This window comes from Thermobia domestica, chromosome 18 (assembly GCF_964235325.1).
Source record: "Thermobia domestica chromosome 18, izTheDome1.hap1.1, whole genome shotgun sequence".
Taxonomy (NCBI): Eukaryota; Metazoa; Arthropoda; class Insecta; order Zygentoma; family Lepismatidae; genus Thermobia; species Thermobia domestica.
The window spans coordinates 43435702-43459610 of NC_137471.1; the positions used below are offsets into that span (position 1 = coordinate 43435702).

General features: G+C 38.8%; 1 protein-coding gene across 2 annotated transcripts in view; it reads right to left on the reverse strand.

The window, feature by feature from the left end:
• The window catches only part of LOC145675765 (uncharacterized), a 182412-nt gene that overhangs the window by 89005 nt on the left and 69498 nt on the right, over window positions 1-23909 (reverse strand). For both annotated transcript variants that reach the window (XM_081746425.1, XM_081746424.1), the window contains exons 15-17: window positions 22735-22920; window positions 6297-6400; window positions 3425-4019 (exon numbers count right to left, since the gene is read on the reverse strand). In XM_081746425.1, the coding sequence (XP_081602551.1) occupies window positions 3425-4019; window positions 6297-6400; window positions 22735-22920 (885 nt within the window). The remainder of the gene's footprint in view (window positions 1-3424; window positions 4020-6296; window positions 6401-22734; window positions 22921-23909) is intronic.

Sequence of the window (23909 nt, forward strand, 5' to 3'; positions counted from 1 at the left end):
TAAATAATTAATAACAAGACACATGCTGCTCACTTTAAGAATTACTTACAAGGGAACTCATGATAAGAACATAAGACATAGAGTAACTGGTAAGAAGTCTATGCTAATATATGCATACAAGAAAACATGCTTGCAATTAGTGCCAATGCCCCTTTACAATAACAAAGCTAAATGTAGAATGCACTATAAACATGAAGCCTTCCATGAAAACTGTACCTGGTTTGGTAAAGTCATGAGTTGGAGTCTGATGTTTTCCAGTTACTTTACGTACAAAAATTTAACCCCAATAATGTTGGATCCTAGTTACAGGAACTTCCGCCAGAAATCGAACCTGCGTCTTCCGCACGGAAGACTCATAAAATTACACCTTAGACCTACATATTTATAACTATAAAACAAGAAATCGGTACACTTCGCCACTTCGCGCATTATTTTCACACAGGATGATAATGAAAACTCACCTACATATGTAAAAAAAATAATCGTCTAGAATAGAGTAATTGCAATCAAAACCATGAAAGAGGATGTTCTGTTTCCTCCTTTGAATTAACCATTGGTTCAATAATGCTTTATGTGCACCCTGTATTAAAGCGACAAAAGATAACTTTATTGCAATCAAACATACCGTATTTATTAAATTATAAATCGGTAATGGTTGTAAGCAGACCTCACCAAAGTCAGAAACGAAAATAGAAAAAAATGAGATTTATTAAGGAATTAATGTTCTTGCTAAGTGCTAATGTATTCTGCTAAACTATTATTATTATTATTATTTATGTAATAAAATTACGTGGGCTGTGAATGCTTAAAATATCTGCTAAATCCGAACGAGCAGTACAAAATTTGCATTTCTTTCCTGATAAAAGCTAAAAATCTAGTACAATTAGAAGAAAATCCACTGACTTGAAAAATACTGAGTCCACAGGATGGCAAAAGCTTAAAGACTTACTTGTGATGGTTTGTGACGATATTTTACTGAAGTTTTATCTATTGAGTTGATAAAGGGTGTCATCTACTTAACCGGACGTGTTAACGATACAGATTCTAAGTTGAGTGGTATTCTTTCAATTAAAAAGAAGGGGGAGGGGGAGCCACTTAAAATCGGGAAAATACGGTAATATTTAACTTTGTGTGTTGGTTCTAACTGCTTTGAAGAACGACCCAGTTATTTTCTTTGCTATGAAATTGTATTTGTTTCAATTTTCAACTATTACGCAAGTATATTTTGAAACTGACGAGAGAAGGGCACGATGTCACTCAGAGATAATTGCATCAAATTTGATGTAGGAGTAGATAGTTGGAATAGAAAAGAACGTGTGGAAGCACTGGTTTCCAGTTCAGGAGAAGTATGGCCTGTCAATCAGATATTGATGGGACGGAGCCTTTGCTCGCTGTTGCGGCCAATGCAGAAAAAGTTGAAGTAAAATGAAAACAGAAAAGATGAGCTGAACAGAAAATGCGCCAATGTCCGCCCTCAGTCCCACTAAGCGAATGCCGGGATACAAAATCATCAACTGCCCTTACCCCCTTATCTCTATAAAGAGGAATTAATTAAAAAAAAAAAAAAAAAAAAAGCAGTCTCATCCGTTTCAGACTGAAAGTGTTTTTTTTTTCAACATATTTATTTTTTGAATACTACATGTGCCAGTACTGGTACTATGTGTGCCTGTTATATTTTTTAATGTTTCTGTTAACAACTGTTTCAATATGTCAAAAAACAGTATATAACTCACTGTACGGTATATTAAGGTTAACTACGGTATTTTCTAATCTTGTTGAGACCAATTTGGAAGCTAACTTTACGAACATGGCATGTGTGTAGACAGACGTTCTGTCTCATATGTGCTAGGCAACAGAAGTGAAACGTTCATGTTCATTTTGTGTTCACACTATTAAAGTGCAGTGTTTGTGAAACATACGCGAGTTATATTTGGAGTCTTGAACGCAGTTGTTACAAGGCTGTTTCTGTCCAATACATTTTGCTGTTTTCTAGTGGTGAGTAGACCAAATTCAAATATTTCCTTTATCCTTTGAGTTAACATATTTGTGTTAATGAACAGTCTTGTTCGTATTCAAACTGTTATTTCTGTTATGAGTCGTTCCCATTTTAAACATCACTAATCCCGAAATATATATTTAAATTCGCCTCACAAACACACAATACTTGAATTTTGGTGGGCCACGTCGTAGATATCAAACACCCGTACAAATGAAATTAGTTAATATTGATGGGTTCAAACATTTAATACTTGCGTACTGACAGCATCTTATAGTGTGAAGAAATACAGCAACTTCATATCGACCCTTTCCCTGGAAAACTTATGTCGACGCCGCCCATGATTAATTTCTGTATATATTTTCTTTTTAAATATAATTTCATTAAGCTGACTAGTGATGCATAACCAATTGGTAACGGTAAGGGCAGTATCTCGGCATTCGCCTGGTGGGACTGAGGGCGGACATTGGTGCATTTTCTGGTTAGCTCATCTTTTCTATTTTCATTCTTCTTTATTTAACTACTTCTGCATTGGCCGCAACAGCGAGCAAAGTCTCCGTCCCATCATTATCTGATTGACAGGCCATACTTCTTCAGAACTGTAGGGCCCATTATTTCTGATTCCGAACGTCTGCCAAACGAATGCTTTCACAAGTTCTTTTCTATTCCCATTATCTACTTCTACACCAAGTTTTGTGTAATTATCTCTGAGTGACATCACGCTCTTTCCTCGTGAGAGCTTCCTGATTTAACACGTTTGTTCTATACCAACCTTGAATTCACTTAAGTACCCATATTTATTTCTTATTCATATACTTTTCAATGACACATTCTGTTACCTCTGTAATTCAAGCCCACGTCATCCCCCAATTATTTAACCAAACATATACAGTACGCCACACACTGTTGTGAAACTACCCTTATCAAGTACATCAGTTCTTCAAGTAGTTAATTGGACTAAAAACTCACAGCGTTATTATGCTGTCAAATAAGTATAATAATGGCATTTTTAAGGACAAGAAGTTACCGTTAGTGTGAATCCACAAATTAACGAAAAAGTTCCTTACTAAACATGCACCAAGGAACGCACACGAAAAGCAGTCCTTGAGACGTATACAAATAAAATTAATAAATTCAAGTGCGAGTTCAGGGTTAGTATTTCATTATTAAATATGCATCCTATTAATTCAGTTAATTATGTAAGGTTCCATACTATTTGTACATATTTTATACACAGTAAAATTGTTTTATAAACGCAATATTTAAAACAGTTGACTTCATTATGTTTGCATTACCATAAAAATTAGGAAAAATATTATTATAATAAGGATCTAGATTCAGGAATTTCAAACCATGTCAAAATTATCTTGATGAAAGGAGACATTGGAACCCTTAGATATATAACAATATTTATTAAAACAAAATTACCATCTATTATCTTCTTGTACGTGTTCTGAAGCCAGTTCATTCTCAATGAAAGGAGCTGCATGAGACGAACGACATGTTCTTTCTTCCTATCAGATACTTCTAAACACTTCCGAAGTGACGCCATCTCTTCAATGAATCGGTGTTCTATAATCCCTTTGTGAGGTAAAAGAACATCTCCATCAGACATTTCACCTAATCGTAGTTGTAAAGCAACAATTGTTTTCACCAAATTACGCCGACGATTTTCTAATTCTTCTAACCACTTAATAACACTACCTTCATAGTTCTCGTCTTTAATTTCAGGCACTTCTACGGGTTCCATTTTCGGTAAGCTATCCACTTGAAGACTAGCTTTTGTTTTCTTTTTAAATTCATGACGAACAGATTTTACAAGCTTCAATGCATCGTCTACACTCAGGCTTTCTTTTGAATTGCCTTCTAGAACCTCTTGAATAGCACATTTCGCGTCTCGGAAATAATTGGATAGTGGACATGAAGTGCTTTTATCCATTTCCTGTAATGCAATGTTTATCTTCGACGTAGCTTCTGCCAGTAGAGCTCGGCTTTCATTTAGTATTAGCGTTAGCAATGTAACCTGAAACAAGGAAACAAGTAAAATAAATGCTTACATATCGTTAGTCCCATATACTACAGTCTTTTCTTACCTAAGTCTTCTTACTACAATCTTTCTTACCTACGTCTTCTTACTAAAACCTTTCTTATCTAACTTTTTTTTTTTTTTTGTCTGTCTGTCTACTAAAACTTCTCTACTAAAACTACTGTCTACTAAAACTAAAACATGTATTTTTACTAAAACTTTTCGTACTTAGTCTTTCTACCAAAACCTTTTCCTACCTAAATCTTTCACCTAAAACCTTTCCTGCCTACGTTTTCTTACCGACACCTTTTCTTACCTATGTCTTCGTATTAAGACGTTGCTTATCTACGTCTTCTAAGATTTTTTCTTACTTTAAATTTTCCACTAAAACCTTTGTTACCTATGTATTCTTACAGGGTGTCTACTAAAATTCCAAAATGAAATTTTGTGACTTTTTCGTGACCTCTTCTTTCCCAAACCATAAAATTTAGTAACATTCTCAAGAGCGAATTTGTTGCAAATTGGGCCGACTTTTCATGTGATAGAAGCGTGCTTTGCTTGCGATTTGGTAGCGTCTAAAGTCGACCACAGATATTTTTGGTGGTGAATTTGGACTTTTTACAGAACAATTTTTTTTCAGTTTGTACTCATATTTGTACAGATAAAAAAATCGTGACCCAAAAGCTAAATTTCTTGACTTTCATGACCGTTTTCAGATTTCGTGACTTTTTCATGACTTTCGTGACCGATAGAGACCTCGTCTTACTAAAATCTTTTCTTTCCTACGTCTTCCTACTAAAACCTTTTCTTACCTGTCTTCCTACTGAAATCTTGTTTCACGTTTTTATCTACGTCTTCCTACTAAATCTTCTCGTACCTACTCTTCCTATCAAAACATCTCCTTATCTACGGCTGCCTACTACATGCTCCTACTGAAACCTTTTTTTTAACTTTGGTTTTATACTAAGACCGTTTCTTACCTACTTATTCCTAGTAACACTTTTTCTTACCTACGTCTTTCCACTAAAAAATTTTATTACCTGTATCTTGACAATGCCGACAGCTGTCAGGGAAAATTCAACGTTTAACATGATTTTTTGAACAATATATAACAGGATACAGAAGAACAATGTGAGTACATTCTCAATTTATTGATAAGAAGGCTCTTCAAGCGACTCAAGTTACATAATTACATGATTGTTAATTCAAAAGTTTATATCTTAACCATTTATGTCACGTGTACCTGTGATGACTATGGTTGAAAATTCACGGAAGATAATTGAATGAGCACGACATAGAACGTAAACATATTAATGTATTAGAAAAGGCATATTTGAACAAGATACACAATAATTGAAAATTTGGAGCGAAGCGATCGTCCTCTATTGATTATTCGCGTTTTTCGGTGATTGTTCCTCAACGGTATGTCCAATTTGGACATGCACCACTTACGATACTCAGCGTTTGTTCTCGAATCACCGTGTCAAATGTGATGAAGAACGGCTCAGGCGTCTCTGAGATTCGGTTTTTCGGTGATTATTCTTCAATGGTGTGTCCGATCCGGACATGCAACCCCTTGCGACACTCAGCGCGTGCTCTCGAATCATCATCATGTCAAAATTGGTAGAGAACTGTTCAGGCATTTCGGAGAAGTATCCGGGTAACTTAACGCCTAAGTGAGTAAATAGGAGTTTTGCTCTAATAACGCGTATTTTGTTATATTGTAAAACTGGAAGTCATAAGAACCTACACATTAACTATAATGTACGACGATGAATTACTTTTCCCCCTACGAAGTCCAATATTATTTTACAGAAGGAATGCTGAGATTAAAAATGAGACAAAATCACATACGCTGTTACTGATAGTTCTTAAAATATATGTTTAATTAAAACATTCTTGTTTCTAATCAAAATCAAATTAATTAAAAAAGCTCCATTAGATTAAGCCAAAATACACAATACTTTGTTTTAATTTGATGATTTCATATGTTATTCTGTTTCCTGAATAGATTCTTCCCGAAAAAGTAGAAGATTGGCACTGTCATTATTTAGAATTCCTCTGGCAATGACGGCCATTGAGGGAAGACATACCGATACAATTTAAACTTCTATCGCTACAAAGTAATTTAATTTTTACCGATGTGACTTCCCTCAATAGCCGTCACTGTCACAGCATGATTTTTTTTTTTTTTTTTTTTAGATTAGACTTAATTATGGTATAAGTACGGTAAAATTTATCTCTTATATTTAAGAACTATCTCATAAAACTTACCTCATTGGGACTGTATGTCTCAAGTCTCTGTGAGAAGATAAGTCTCAATACAAAAGCCATATTCACGTGTATTCCTAGTTTGCCATATTGCTCCTTTTCAATATCTGAAGGGGAAAAAAATGCAGTATGATTATTGTATCATGACCAATGGTTGAAGTGAAACGGTATGCGGTGGTATGCCATACCGCCTCTGGTTTTTTAGTGATCAAGACATACCGTCACGGAACAGTAGATGCTAAATACCTTTAATAAATCCATTTTTATGTACAGTAATTGACGAATAGCTTTTCACGTAAAAAGATTTTATTTCTCATCTAGAAATAATTCCTAAGTTGACAACACCGACATTTTTTTATATCTTTTACTTACCTTTTGTTTTTAAAATGAGGTGTCTTTAAAGAAGTTAATCTAGTTTATATTTTGATGTGCCATATTGAATTGTTTCTTTCATATGTATGTGTGTGTGTCTTCTTGTCTTAATTCATATAAATGTCGTGTTTTGAGCATGAGCAAATTTAGGGGTACTCTGCTGTGGGAGCGATTCTTGCGGAGTTGGGGGTCCGGGAGCATTCCTGCAGGAAACTGTTAATATAAAAACTCGGTTTTTGTGCTTTTTCGTGGATAATTCTTTACAGTACAATATAAGGGGATATATATATATATATATATATATATAAATATATTTCATAAAGTTGTTCGTGAGTGATCGAAGTCTCTCCATGACCTTCCTCCACCCTGTAACTAAAGAAAAGCTCTATAGTAGTTTTCAGTCACTATGTAAATAGAAACGCTCTTTTAAGCAACATTCCCTCACCGTATTTCAACATTTAGATAGCCGGTATGTCGAGTCAGAATTGTAAGAAACCATACCGCTTCTGCTTTTTTTCCACTTCGAATATTGATCATGACTGAATAAGCATACATTTTAACAAGTTTTTAACTTAGTTCACACCAAATATTCAGTTTGAAAGTAGGCTAAACAAAATGATATTGTTTCTATGATCTAAAGCTTATCTTGGTTTGCGTCACTGTTTTCAATTGCCGTAAGTTTGAACAGAAGATCTTTGTCTATGGTAGTTATGAAACTTTGGCAGCTACTAATAACATCAAATCTTGTGGCAATAATTTAAGACTTCTTGGTATTTACTGTAAATCTAAATTCTAAATCTATTTAAAGATGTCTACCATCTTATATGAAAGAAAAGAACAAAATTACATCAATAAGAAAAAATATCAACTAAGTACGAACTTTTTGAAGAATTTAGGATTTAGATTTCTGTGCTTTCGGCATCCATGGCCATGTCAGCCCTTCACGTATGAGGGATGACATACCTCGGCGATCACTTATACGAGGAAAGAAAAGGAAGGAAGCGACCTGGGACCGATATATTAGGTACCACACTGGCATTTGCCTGGTGCGAATGAGGAAAACCCAGGAAAACCTCATTCATGATGGCTGGCCTGAACAAGCTTTTTATACTTTTTCGGCCGAGTGCCCCCACCGGAATTCGAACCCGGGACCGCTCACACCGAAGGCGAGAGCGTTAGCGACTAAGCTACATGAGGCAACTCGAACTTTTTGAAATAAACGACTCACTATAACACTAAACGTAGCATAGGAAGTCCATAACGAAATTTCCTTGTCACTGTGGTAGATGCATTTTAATAAAGTATACTGTGATTGATCTTCTTGAACTATAGTAGAAAAATTATTTTTGGGTGAATCTTGATACAACTGCATACTTCGTTGATACTTCTTTTTATTATTTCTTAAATACCAAGAAGTTTAAATTAGTGCTGCAACTTTTATGAACTATCCAGGTATCTTGTTCGGAAGTTTTTCAGCTCGTCTCTTTTCATGTGGCAAGAAATTTTATAACTGTTCTGAAATGAACTGCAACATCAAAAATTGGTGTAGATGTATTGACTATATACGATATTCGCGCTATAAACCCAAGAACAAAGTTAGTTGCTGGTTTATACGCACAGACCAATCAGGCGAAATCAAAATTGTAACGAGAAATTGGCTACGTGGAATTGACAAAAAATTTCGGGTGTCTGTGTTGTCTCTAAATTTAACCTCACTAAAACCGAATCCATTTTTTTTTTTAAATCGAAAATCCTATATTATTTTACATAATATTATTATTTTTATTTCCGTGTATTGTATTAATCTTATATTTTAGAATGTCATTGTAACTGCAAGTATATTAATAACGAGTTTACAAAAACTCTCTCATGTATTTACTCCTCCTGTCCGTGTGTGTATCGTCTGGAAACAAAAATGAAATCTTTAAGGTTTACGTGGCACGGTTATGCCGGCTAGGCTAAAGAAGACGGTGAATGTAAGAAATGAATAAAATGGTGGAATGAACAAGTAGTAGGAAATGTAAGAACCCCGAGAAAACCCACGCACACGGTGTTTGTCCACCACAAAGTTAACCTGGCGCGAGCAGGGATCGAACCAAGAATCCCATGCACCAGAGACGAACGCTCTAACCACTGAGCCACCGCGGTCCCCGCAAGACAAGAAAGTCTCAAGAACCATTTGACAGTCACCATCAATTTTGACCAGGATGTAAAACGTCAAATTCAGGAATATTGTTCGGTTGATAGGGGTGATATTCAAAACGTAAGTCGTAGAAATGAACCATTTCCGGTTTAGCGGTTTCCTGCAATCGATTAAGCGTTCCAAGTCTACATTTCATCTTTATCTTAACTCTCTTCTAAAATGGGAAGGGATAAAAATCCTGTACAACTTCCGGTTTTATTATTGATCTGCATAAGTCAAAAACAATAAGCGATATAGGGAGCATTTTGGAGTATATTTAACGTTTTAAAAGTACAGAGTATGGACAAAAATACGGAAACACCTGAAATAGAAGACGTAGCCATTTCAAACACGATTTATGTCTGAATGGTAGGTGTCGCCGTGGTCACCAGCACATCCTATGAGGTATACAACCTGGCCAATCGAATAGATGAACAGTTACAGTTCAGCGACCGGTCCGTGCAGGTTATCGTGAATCATGTCTGAGCTTAGCATAGTTTCAAAGAGAGCAAATTGTGGGTGCGCGTATGGTGGGAGCTTCCGTGAAGAAAGTAGCGGAAATGTTCGATGTTTCAAAAGGCACAGTATAGAAGATCATGACTACCTACGAGTGTACCGGAAAAAACTGCATCAGAAAAGCATCAGCATAGACGCAAGTGGGTGTTGCATGACAGAGACAGACGTACATTGGGTAGGATTGTGACCAAGCAGAAGATCACCACGGCGCCAAAAGTCACAGCTGAGCTGAATACAGTGCATACAAACCCTATTAGCTTCAAAACAGTCAGAAAAGAACACCACAAATAGGGCATTTATGGTAGATCTGCATTTCCCAAACCACTCGTAACTGTTGGCCATGCTGCTATACAGAGACAGTGGTGTAACGCCCATAAAAGCTGGACAATGGAGCAGTGGAAGTCTGTCATCTGGTCTCACGAGTCTTTCTTTACATTGTTTGCAATTACTGGCCGAGTTTTGCGCGTGGAGAACGCCAGCACAAGCGTACGATACAGACTGTCTGTTACCAAGAGTGAAGCATGGCGGTGGTTCAGTGATGATTTGGGCAGCCATATTCTGATATTCTGGCAGACGTATCGTCACCCTGCATGGACATGTTACTGTCAAGGACTACGTAACCATTTTGAGTCACCAGCTGCATAAACTTTGTTCCCACATGCTAATCATAGGCGTCTCTGGCGGGGGAGACGAGGGGGTCGAGTACCCCCAATATTTTGAAGTACAAAATATTCATTATTTCATTCTAATTTAATTTATTTACTAACGACAGAATAACAAACAAATAAATAAATAATAATAATTATATTTATTTGGAATATATTATTCAGGCTGTAGAACGATTATATCAGAGTTCTTGATATACCTTAGGGGATCCGTGAAGGTAAGCAGAAAGGTAACAAATGGAATCGAAGATAATAAATAGGTTGGGCTACGTAGCACCATTTTAATCACTTTCTTCGATGCCCCCCCCCCCAAATTTTACATGCCAGAGACGCCAGTGATGCTTATGATGTGTTTCAAGATGACAGAGCTCCTGTTTATACACCTCACATTGTCCAGGACTGGTTTGATGAGCTCGAAGAGGAAATGTCACATCTGCCATGGCTTCCATAATCGCCAAATCTCAATATCATTGAGCCCTTGTGGTCAGTTTTGTAGACTAAGGTGCGAGCACGCTACCCACCACCGTTGTCTCTACAACTTGCAGCTGCTTTGGCGGAAGAATGGTACAACATCCCTTTGAAAACCATATGCGACCTGTATTTCTACATTTCCCGTCGACTGCAGACAGCTCTGCGTGCCAAAGGTGGTCCTACTCATTATTAATAAAGGTAATGTGTAATTTTTCAGGCATTTCCTTATTTTTGTTCATCCCCTGTAGATCCATCGTGTCTCTTTACCTTCTATTCAAACCGGAATCGATAGAAATCAACCACTTCCGGTTTTAACGTTGGTCACTATAGAGTAAAAATGGTTACATTTAACGAGAAGCGGTTTTTTGCAATCAATTAAACCTTGTAAGGACATACTCGTAATTCCATCTTCTTTCTACACCCTCCATTCCAAAAGAAACCGAACTTTTGAAAACAAATAGTACCACTAGTGCCATCTGTTGTAATATTTTACCGGTAGATGGCGTAGTCCCTCATTGACAACTGGTATAAATGTCACGACATTTGGATGCACGGCAACAAAGTTATTGCGTTTCAACTGTCAGTGTGTTGTGTACATCGGTCGGAAAATGAGTTTCAAACAACGAGCTGCAATTGAGTTTTGTGTTAAACTGGGTAAAACTTTTAGTGAAACGCACCAAATGCTACAAAATGCATATGGTGATGAGTGCCTATCCCGTACGCAAGTTTACGAGTGGTTCAGGCGATTCAAATCGGGTAGAGAGACGCTGGATGATGACGAAAGATCAGGCCGTCCCAGAACCGGATTATCGGAAGAAAACATCGAAAAAGTGCGTGAATTCATCAAACATAACAAAAAATCGTCGGTGAAAGTTTTTGAAATGGAATTAGACATTCCTCAAACAACCGCATACCGTATTTTGACCGAAGTTTTGGGCCTTAAGAAGGTTAATTCGCGGTTTGTACCACACAAACTCACCGAAGACCAAAAAGTTGATCGAATTGCGCATTGCAGACATCGTTAAAAGTGCTCGGCAGGATCGAAACTTCTTGAAATCGATTCTAACTGGTGACGAGACGTGGTGTTTTGAATATGAGCCCGAAACAAAGCGGCAAAGTGCTGAATGGAGAGCGCCGGATGAAGGAACACCCAAAAAAAAGTCGCTTGGTGAAGTCAAAAGTTAAGGTGATGCTGATTTGTTTTTACGATTCAAAAGGAATTATCCACAAAGAATTTGTTCAGCCCGGCCAGATAGTCACTGGAGAGTTTTACTTGGGCGTCATGAAGCGTTTGCTGGCAAGAATTCGTCGTATTCGGCCCGAATATCGCGAAATCGGCAGTTGGACTCTTTTGGACGATAATGCACCATCACATTGTTCGCGACTTGTAACTGAATTTTTGGTGAAAAATCACATTATTCGGTTGCATCATCCGCCCTATCCACCAGATCTCACTCCGTGCGATTTCTATCTGTTCCCGAAACTGCATTTGGCGATGAAAGGAAAGTGGCACGCATCGATTGATGCCATTGAGAAGGCGACGACCGCCGTCCTAAAGACCATTCTAATAAAGGACATGGAGAAGTCGTTTGACAACTTGTTGGAGCGTGCAAATATGTGTATCGATGCAGAAGGGGAATACATTGATTAATAAAAATGATTTGTTCCAAAATGTACATTGCTTTTTTGTTTTTTTAAAACGTTCGGTTTCTTTTGGAATGGAGGGTGTAAACTCTCTAATCAAACGGGAAGTTGTAGAAATCTACTATCACTTCCGATTTCCATATTGAGAAAATATCACGCCATATAAACCAAAGTCTTTTACGTGGAGTACAAGTAACACTGCTATTTATTTTACTATTACGCCATATCATACATAGTCTCTGGTATTCTGCCCCTAGTGGTACTATACTTGGCGCATACGGAGAAACTTCCATGCATCACAATTCTCGTCTAACCTCTTCGCTTTCATGTAGCAAATATCTTTTTCGGTATTGCCCATCAACTGCAGTCCCTTTCTTCCCGCTCTATGTTGCCTCCCGCATAACTTTTATCATGTTCCTCACAATTTATTTCCTTCTTATCCAATCTTCCTCTTCTAATTACGTCTAATGATTTAATATTGTTGATTTCTCCGCTACTATTCTCAGTTCCACTTCATTGGTTTTCCGTTCGAGCAGGGTAATTTTTTTCCATTGTTCTCCATGTTTACATCTCAAAACCCTCTAATGGGGTTTCGTTGCTATTGCGTGGTTTTTGAGTTTTTGTTTTTCTGTCTTTTAGCAAAATGACGTTACAAAGATGGTGTTCGATCCGCAGGCTGCGCCTAAATCCGTTGCAATTGGCGGGTGAAGAAACCACTATTCAAGATCGATCTTCATAGTGCAGGTTGTTCTCCATTACACTCTTCTGCCTCTAAGACAATAAATTACAGGATCACATTCCTAGTCTAGGTTTTGCGTAGTGTCTATGTTTCTACCGCGTATCGCATACAATATGAAATACTTACAAGAGAACCTTCCGGAAATGATAGTTGCAGTGAAAGATATGGCCTATGCCAATTGAAAGAGCTGTAACAGAGATGAGCATTTCCCAAAAATTAGCTGCCCATAGCAATAGATTCAAGAAATATAAGGGGTGGAAGTTCGGGAAACAGCAAGGTTGGACAAGGGGGAAAAGTGCAAATTCCGCAAAAAAGGGAGGCACGGCAAAACACAATGCTGACAAGTGATGTATAGAAAGAGACTTGCCACAATAGGGAACAAATGGAGGCCACCAGTAGGGTTAACAGTGTTGCCAACTGCAATAAAAAGTACATATTTTGTAAAGAGCACTATATGAAGTGAGTGCAATATTCAGTGTCATGTAGAACATAAGATATGGTGTGTATAATCAGTAGTACAATATAACAAAAGAAAATAGAAAAAACAAAAGTACGAAAAAACCGGTAAAGACGGAGTTGGCCATAATGCGCCACATTTGATCACGAGCTGTGCGTATTAGAATGAACAAAACAAGAAGCACCGACTATGCAGGAAACCGACGTACCTAGAGTCGAAAAGAAAAACGAGTTTCAAATTTAGCAGCACTGGTCATGAACATCCAGACAAGTCTAATATAGTTAGGTCACTCGCTTCACAAAAAGAAAATTCCGGCAACAGGCATCATGCGGAATGCATCAATGCTAGAGTGGTTGAGGCAATGCCAAGTCGGGGAACATGAAATGGTTGGGTTGAGCCAACAATCTATAATAGAAATAAACATTATGTCATGGTTGGGTCGTATGTGGGAATATACAGGGTGTCCCACCAAACTTTGTGACCTGAAAGATTTGAGAAACGAACAAAAATGTGACGGATCCAGTTGTGCAGGAATGTATCAATGTCAGGGGGTGATAAAAGTCTGTGAGAAGCAAGTGCCCCCAGGATCCCCATCATAGGGCCGCAGGAGCCAACTTCAAACTTTCAAATGGCAACAGGGACCGAGTGGTACCTCTCTCGATAGATCATGGAATATGCAACAACACATATAGGAAACATTTGCTATATGAAGCATGTTTTTCAAAATGGCCGCCACAAATATATGTTGTGTCTTAACATGGCATCGAACATTGTGATCTCAAATTGCTGCGAAGCGAAAAGAGATGTTGCAAATCCAATTGCACAGGAATGTATTCATGTCGAGAACCAAGAAAACTTAGTAAGAAGCAAGTCCCCAGGGTCCCCATCATAAGGCTCGAGGGGTCAACCGCAACATTTCAAATGGGAACAGGGGGCGGATGATATTTCTCTGGATAGATACAACACCGCCTATAAGAAACATTTGCCATATGAAGCACGGGTTTCAAAATGGCCGCCAAAAATGCACGTTGTTCTTGTCACCGAGCAGATATTTTTGGCGGCCATTTTGAAATCCCATATAGTAAATATTTCTGATATGCGTTGTTGCATATTTCATGATTTATCGAAAGAAATATAACTCGACCGATGGTGCTATTTGAAATTTTGAAGTTGGCCCCTGGGACCCTATGATGGGGGACTTGGGGGCACTTGCGTCTCACAGAAGTTTCTCGCCCGCTGACATGGGTACATTCCTGCACAACTGGATGTGTCACATTTTTTTCGCTTTGAAACTATTTCAGTCGCAGAGTTAGGTGGGACACTCTGGATATATCATATAGGCGGTGATAGTACTGCAGACAGCAACACACAGCAAATCAAGCCCTTGATTATGTTTCCTTTCTACAGATGTGGACATGTGATAGAGAGACCACCAAAGGTTCCGACACCTCTAGAGTACTGTTTCGAGACATTCACAGGCGATCATTGTACCATGTGTGACAGATTGGCAGTATTCCGCTGTGCTCACTGCAAGTGTATCTTCTGTTTGGACCATTTTCTCATCGAACAATTGCACATACAATGTGGACGAACATGTACCAATGATGCGAAGGCTAATGCCTCTTGCCGGAATTTTCTTTTTGTGACGCGAGTGGCCTAACTATATTAGAATTGCTGAATTTTCATGGCCAGTGCTGCCAAATTTGGAACACGTTTTTCTTTTCGACTCTAGGTACGTCGGTTTCTTGCATAGTTGGTGCTTTCTTGTTTTGTTCATTCTAATATGCACAGCTCGTGATCAAATGTGGCGCATTATGGCCAACTTCGTCTTTTCCGGTTTTTTCGTACTTCTGTTTTTTCTATTTTCTTTTGTTAGATTGTACCACTGACTATACACGTCATATCTTATGTTCTACATGACACTGAATATTGCACTCACTTCATATAGTGCTCTTTATAAAACATGTACTTTTCATTGCAGTTAGCAACACTGTTAACCCCACTGGTGGCCTTCATTTGTTCCCTATTGTGGCAAGTCTCTTTCTATACATCACTTGTCAGCATTGTATTTTGCCGTGCCTCCCTTTTTTGTGGAATATGCACTTTTCCCCCTTGTCCAACCTTGCTGTTTCCCGAACTTCCACCCCTTATATTTCTTGAACTTATTGCTATGGGCAGCTAATTTTTGGGGAATGCTCATCTCTGTTACAGCTCTTTCAATTGGCATAGGCCACATCTTTCACTGCAACTATCATTTTCGGAAGGTTCCCTTGTTAGATGAGTTTGTTTCTAATTTTTTCTTAACTTCTTACAGAAAACACTTTTTTTTCCTAAATAGTACTACCACCATTCCTATTTTTGCTTTCATTTCAAAGCTGCCCTTCGCGTCTTCATTAATACTACGAGGGGGAGTCAAATGAAAACCATAATTATTTTTTAAAATATTATTTATTGGTCACACAGGGTACAGAAGTAAATCACTTTTCAACATAGTCCCCTCCTCGTTCAATGCAAGTCCGCCAGCGCTTTGGAAGAGCCTGAATACCTGCAGAAAAAAGTCTTTTGGGCGACGGCGCAACCACTCGTGCACCGCGTTGCGTACCTCTTCATCAGAGTGGAACTTCCTGCCGCCCATTGCTTCTTTGAGCGGACCAAACAGCGGACTACTCCTTGCTCGCTCGCTTTGTTTCAGGCTGATGGTAATGCACCCATGTTTCGTCACCAGTGACGATTCGTGACAGGAAGGCATAACCGTCACGTTCAGCACGCCACAAAAGGTCTTCGCACGCATCAACACGTCGCTGTTTCAGTTCAGGCGACAATTGTCGGGGCACCCATCTTGCAGACACCTTATGAAACTGGAGAACATCATTCACAATATGATGTGCCGATCCATGACTCATGTGTACACATGCTGCAATTTCGTCTATTGTCACACGGCGGTTTTCCAAAACGATGGCTTCAACGGCTGCAATGGTCTCTGGAGTCACTACGCGCCGAGCCTGGCCGGGGCGTGGAGCATCGGCCACAGACGTAACACCATTTGCAAATTTCCGGCACCATTCATAGATTTGTGGCTGTGACAAACACGCATCTCCATACTGAACCTTCATTCGCCTAAAAATGTCAATCCGTTTCACACCTTCACTTCGCAAAAACCGAATCACAGAACGCTGCTCCTCGCTGGTGCATGTGGCTAGTGGGGCTGCCATTTTGGAACTGTTTTTGCGCCGGTGTTTGTGCATCTGCCGGCTGCTGCCACCTAGAAGACATCCGGCATACTATCGTAAACAGGCATGCCAACTTACAGCTCACTGGCGCCATATGCGGATTTTTATTTCTACTTTTATGGTTTTCAGTTGACTTACCCTCGTACAATACTTACTACCTGGTGCCGAAAACTTGAGCGCCTTTGGTACTAGAGCTGAATTTAGGTTTGATGAGGCCTTAAGCTGTTGAAGGTAATTCGACCTTTTATATGTCCAGTTGTCCTTTGTCAACTGACATTTTACGAAGTAGGCTAGTAGGAAAGGACGGACGCCATTACTTAAATCATAGAAGCACACTGTTGCCGTATGTAGGTTTTATTTTCATTTTTTATTTTTTAACAATTTACATCCATTTTTTTCCTTTAAATTTTTTGGGCCCCCAATAGAGTGGGATCCTAAGCCATAGCTTGTTTCTTTGGTACACTGGGTCCCGAATTCGAACTGAAATGATCGACAAGTCCGGGATATAATTTTGAATGACCGAAATACGAGTCTTAGGATAATGTCAGACTTTGTAGAGGTGTATAAGGAAACTGTTTGCCAAATAGTAACGGAGGAATTAAAGAAACGGAAGCTGTGAGGACGTTTCGTGCCTCATTTCTTAATAGAGGAACAGAAAGGAGAAAGATTGTACCACTACCAGGAATAGCTTTTGGCTCAAAAAAACGTTTGATTTACTACATCCTGCACACACATCAGACATGTACCCCTGTGATTACTTTCTTTTGTTCAAATTAAAAGCATCACTGAACAATTGCTTTTTTATGGTATTTCCACAATCCATTCAGAAAAAAAAGATGACCTTGAACACCACTATAGTTCTGGACTTTCGGAAGTCCTTCCATGGCTTGTTGGATCGTACTAGCTGTGCATGTGGACAAAGGAGATTTCTACTTCAATCAACGGAAGTAAGTTCATTCTAGTGATTATTAATTAATACAGATTCTCTAGTTACAACAGTGGTTTCTTATTCAGTTTATTTTAATAACAATCCTCTAGGTTTTTTTTTTTTTTTTTTTTTTTTAATTATTGCACTGTGATGATTATAGTACTGTCAGGTATGTCTTAAAATCACAGCATATTTTTGTGTTATTCCTCACGTAACTCTTTGACACAAGCAAACGTCATAATTGTTTGTATCATAGTCATGTGTTCTTTCCTTTCAGTTGAGAAAATATTTGTGTTCTGTTAAGTCGAGATTACACAAACAAACCTTCCTCAATTTCCAATTATTTTATAATTTAGAAACTGTTTAGTTTTCTGTGTTTGTGAATCTCTTACTTATACAGAAGAGGGTTCTCTACTACGACTTTCTCACAACGAACAGAGAATACTCCAGACTATACATATGTTCATGATCACTCCAGTCATACAATCAGCATGATACTCACTTGTATAGTCATTCACCGGATTTTATGCCAGTCTCCTGATAGCCAATTTCCTTTCGGACAGAGGAGGCAAGTTGGCTCAGTGGTAGAGCGCTTACCTCTGGTAAGTAGGGTCCTCTCTTTCGATCCCTGGCTAAGTAGGTTTGTGTTGGGTTTTCTCTAGGTTTCCTTCCACATTATCATTTCACAAACCACCAACATTCACTTGCCTTAATCACCCGTCTCCCTTAGCATAAAGGGCATAATCGCGGGACGTTAAACTGAAATATTTTCCATCCTGGCAGAGTCCAGCATGTTATCATAATAAGCCTTATAAATATAAATACCAAGAATACCCAAGGTATGTTGACTTTATTCTCTGTTATTATGATTATAAAGGTATACACCTAAAAATTTACCTTACCGCCCACTCACATGAATAAGTCATTTATTATGCCTATTAACTTAATTGTTTAATCAATAACCATTAATTCTAAAGCTTTATCATATTAGTATAAGACTCTTCCATTATTACAAAGTAATCAAAAAAGTTCTAGTCGTTCTGACGCACTGGTAAACAAAGAGCAATACAGTGGTACGTACCTTTAAGTTTCGAAGTAATCTCCATCAGCATCCAACATCTTTTGCCAATGTTTCTGAAGCTGCACAATACCCTGGTGATAAAACTCGGCAGTCGTTGATGAAAATAAGTCCGTGGGTACGTTCCATAGGTCTCCTTCAGTTGCGAAGGATCTCCCACGGAGGTGATTGTCGAGCAATGAAACAGGTAGTAATCTGTTGGCGCAAGGTCTAGTGAATATGGTGTATGGTACAGTGTCTCCCACCTACTTGCTGAAGAATCACCTAGGTCCTCTTTTTCACATGTGGCTTGGCAATGTCGTGCAGGAACAGCACACCTTTGCGATTCACCAATGCCGGCTCCTGCCGCAATGCGCGGTGCATCCTTTTCAACTGTTGAGGGTAGAGATCAGCAGGGATGGTATGATCAGGTGGAAGGAGCTCGCAACGCACTACTTGCCGTCAATTCCACCATACAGAGAGCATACCTTTTGTTGGTGCAGAGGTAGTCTTGAGGTGCAAGAAATAGGGTTATGAGGCGACAACCAATGTCTGGCAAGCTTGGGAGTCATTGATCACACACTTTTCGTCACCAGTGAGCAAGTGATCACAGATAGGTGTGTTCAGGTGCCAAGTGACCAAGGACAAACAAGCTGTCACTCGTTATTGCTTGGTGGCTGCAGACAACGTGTGGGGTACTCACTTGCTTAACTTGTACGACTTCCCTATCCCATGCAGGTGCATTCTGGCTGTTTCAGCGAAAACATGGGATCATTCTGCAAGCTCATCACACGTTACACTCTTGCTTTCCGAGCCTCGTTATCCAACACATGTGGTCATCCACTGTGAGGTTTATTCGAAAGGTTCGCATCTCCCGAACGGAATTTCTGGAACTAATACTTAGCGGTGCGTTTGTTCACGACATTCTCCCCAAATGCCTAGTATAAGCGGCAGCTGACAGGTCAACTTTCAAGTCATACAACAAACATGCGCGAGCAAGTTGCTTCGATATCTCCATTTCTCTTCGACATTGGATGAGCTATGACTGCTGTATGTGCGCAACGTGCCTGTATTACTGAATGCCAATGGTCAGATTAACTCTCAATCACTTGGCAGGCACGTGCGTCATTTCGTTTCCTCCCTGTCAGTACATGATTAATAGGACGTCAAAAACGGCAAGAACGTTTTTGGTTACCTTGTAACTATGATTTTTTTAATTAATAACAATAAATATTTTATCGTATCACCTATACAAAATATTGATTATAGTGTCGTTGACTATGACGCTATTCAATTTTCTCCTGGATTTCGGACCGACATGCACAAACCAAATATTGGCAAGTTTTTCACCAATCAAATAAATGGAAAATTCTAAAGCAATTAATTAATTACACCCACGGAAATGATACAGTGAAACCTCCCTTAAGGGTCACCTCTATAATACGGACAGATTTTTTTTGTTCCGGTAAAAATATATGTTATATTACGGAACAAAACCCTCCCTTTTACGGATACTCTCAGATACGGACGCGGACAGTCCTTAACGGACATGAATTATTCTCGGTTCTACAGTAGACAGAAAAGTCTTTTCCCCGTGAGTCTAGACCTGGTGAACCAACAAACAGAACAGCTTCAAATTGAACTTGAAATTCTTCTTTATTTTCTGCCCGCAATAAATTGCTTTCTGGTGGAAATCGTAGAAAACCTTCAATAAGCAATAACACTTATGAAGGGTCAGTCGTATGGCCAAGAATTCTATGCGAAAGATCTTCCCTTCCCTAACAAATTTAGTCCTTTTTCCTCTGCGCCTTGCATATTTCTCGACAATTTCTTAGAAACAAAACAAATGTGTTTTACAATAACATTTTCAACGAGCAATGTTTGGAAAACCAACATTTTTTCTTTTATTTATGATACTGGAACAAGCCTGGGTTGGAGTTTTCCAGCCTTCCTTTTCACTTTCTCTAAGAGAATATTCTTTGTGATTGGGGCTGGGTCAATAAGCATATATGCACTCCCAATAACTTGTCTTTTCAGCCATTCCGCCAACGAAGATACAGCGCCAGTACACAAACACACACACACACAGTTCCGCAACCATACTGAGGATTCTGAGAGAACACATTGCTAATGATTTTTATTATTCTTGTACAGGAAAAAGCATGCTTTTGTCGCTATACAAAAGAGTTAAGCTGGTTAGTTGGTTCCTAAGGCATCTTTTGAGAAGATTCTGAGAATTTGACATAAATGAGGAACGCTTTCGCTTCCGCTTTCCCCTCCTATTATCTTTTGCAGTATACGAATATACAAGGTGCGCCACGTAAAACAGGCCCGTCGTAATATTCTGGTATATTGTGTTTTTGGCAACACTTAAATAATCTACCTTCCTACCAAGAGATGGCGTGTCGAGGTCGGGTCGACTTACGTGACCTGCAGCAGTCACGTGCAGCCGCAGCCAGTGAAACTTCTCGAAACCAGTTGAGAAAAAGGCCTCGTTGTGTTAAGCCGGGTGAGTGTCAGTGTGTGATAATGCCGTATTCGATACACGAGCGTGTTGCCATTGTTGAAGGGTTCATTCTCACTGGATCTTTTGTGAAAACAAAGAATTTGTTTCGGGAGAAATTTCCAGGACGTTCTGTGCCAGCAAAAAGCACCATTCAGGAATTGATTGAAAAATGGCGGCGTACAGGATCGGCTCAAAATGCTCCCAGGAACAGACGACCATCTGTCTGCATACCTGAATTAAAGATGCAGGTGGAGGAGATAATGACAAGAAGTCCTCGAAAGTCAACCAGGAGATTGAGTCAACAGGTTCATGCGAGTGAGAGAAGTTGCAGACGTGTTTTAAGGGGACTGAAGTTAAAACCGTACCGGATAAGTGTTGTGCAAGAACTGAAGGAGCCTGACCTGCAGAAGAGGGTGCATTTTTGTTCAAGGCTGTTGAGCAATGTTGCCAGTGGTTTCTTGGATCCACTAATGCTCATCATGAGTGACGAGGCGTGGTTCCACCTGTCTGGGTACGTAAATTCCCAAAACAACCGGTATTGGTCGACAGAAAATCCACACGCAATCCACCAGGTACCCTTGCATGATGAGAAGATTGGTGTTTGGTGTGCCATTTCCGCCACACGCGTTATTGGGCCCATACTCTTTGAGACGACAGTGAACAGTGACGTGTATATGGGAATCCTGGAGGAGTTTTATACACACTTGACCGAAGAGGAGCGTCAGTTATGTTACTTTCAGCAGGACGGTGCAACATGCCACACATCAGCTGCATCATTGTCCCTTGTACATGAGATGTTTCCACCAGAGAGGACAATCAGTAAAGGCTTGTGGCCTCCTCGATCACCAGACTTGTCCACGTGTGACTTTTACTTATGGGGACTGTTAAAGGGAAGAGTATACGAAACAAATCCACACACAATTGAAGAACTCAAGACCAGGATCCAGGATGTCACCAATAGCATTACAACACAAGAACTGACAAGGGTATATATGAATCTCCTCAATCGTGCTCACATGTGTGTTGAAGTGGGCGGAGTACACTTTCAGCACCTGCTGTGAAGGTGAGTAGTCATATTCAATACACTACATTTCATTTATGTGTTGTAGTTAATCATATTTAATACATTACATTTCATTTTATGTGTTCACTTTACGGGCCGGTTTTACGTGCCGCACCCTGTATTAACACATTTCCCAGCAATAATATTACTTAACAGAAATGAATTTCTCCTTCTTTCCTCCCAGTAATTCAAATACGTACTAAATAGAGTATTTTCATATTGAATTTTACGTATTTACGCTCATAATAATGTATTTACTGTATATTACTACATATAATTACTGTTGTGAGAAATTAAATTTCTGTAACCTCTCTGCAACGGACATCTCTTACTACCAGACAAAAATTCATGTCCCACTAGTGTCTGTTATTCAGAGGTTTCACTGTATTCCAATATAAAACAAAATCAAAATTTTACATCAGGTTGCTTTAAGAATGATGTATTTTTACTGGACAACAATAGTAAGGACTTAGCCGATAACTTACGTATGTCTGACCTTAATTAATGTTCTTTGTTTCATTGGAGGAAGCAGAAAAAGAAGAAGAACACAATAAAGGCAACGTCAAATCAAACTATGTTCTTGATAATATTTAGAAACATTCAAAACAAACCTGACAAAGTCAAAATGTTAAGGATCGGCATAGAGTTATTTTTACGCAACCAAACTTCTAATATTTCTGTCGAACCACTTGATAGATATCCTTCTTTCTCCAACAATGTAACGACGCCCAAAACAAAATCAGTCGAATTCATCATCGCAGGATTTCCAGTAGTTAAGAAGAAGTGATGTCGTAAGCCTTTAGCAAAAGAAAAAATTATTAGCGCCAAATGAATGAGTTCCAAGGGAAATAAATTAGGCATAAGCAATGTACAGTCATATTATTATATATATACGGTGTTTTAAAACGACATCGACAATGTTTGGGAAGTCACTCCTGACACCAAGATAAGACAAAAAGTATAGACAAACCTGGGTGCACAGATGCTTCCTTTCGGAGTTATAGGCTGCCGAAAACATGAAAAAAAAGAAAAAAATCGGAGTTAAAGGCTGCCGAAAACATGAAAAAAAAAAAACTTTAGAGGTACATAGCTTCAAAACAATGGGACCTACCATAGTTAGGTTGAGACTTCACGTAAGAACTAATATGTGTGCTATCCAAAAATACATGTTTCAGAATCCTAAGGTACTCACGCAACAATTTTTTTAAAGGGAGTTTGGCTACGGGCATATAATTTGAAGTACTCGCCAACTACCTCCATAAAAATTGTTGCGGAAGTACCGCAGGATTCTGAAACATGTATATTTGGATAGGGCACATACTAGTTCCTATATAGTCTTGACCGAACTGCGGTAGGTCACATAGTATTGGAGCTATGGACCTTTTACATTTCACTTTTTCATGTTTTCGGCAGCCTATAACTCTAAAAGGAAGCATTTGTGCACCAAGTTTGGTCTATACTTTTCGTCTTATCTTGGTGTCAGGAATCACCTCCCAAACGTCGTCGGTGTTGTTTTGAAACACTTTATATAACATGCAGTAGACTTCACTTTAAAACAGCATATTATTTCAATACCACGTTTGCATGATTCAATACTGTAAACAAATGAAGGACTGCTGTTCGCAGATACATAAACCTACACCGAGCATGGAAAACATATTTAAGTACAGTACCCGATACAATGAATTAACACAAAATCATACACATAGTCTTCTTCTTGTTTACCTCAACAATAGGTTGGTGGGCAACATGGATATTTTATAAATTTTCTCTCCCTTGGGAGAGT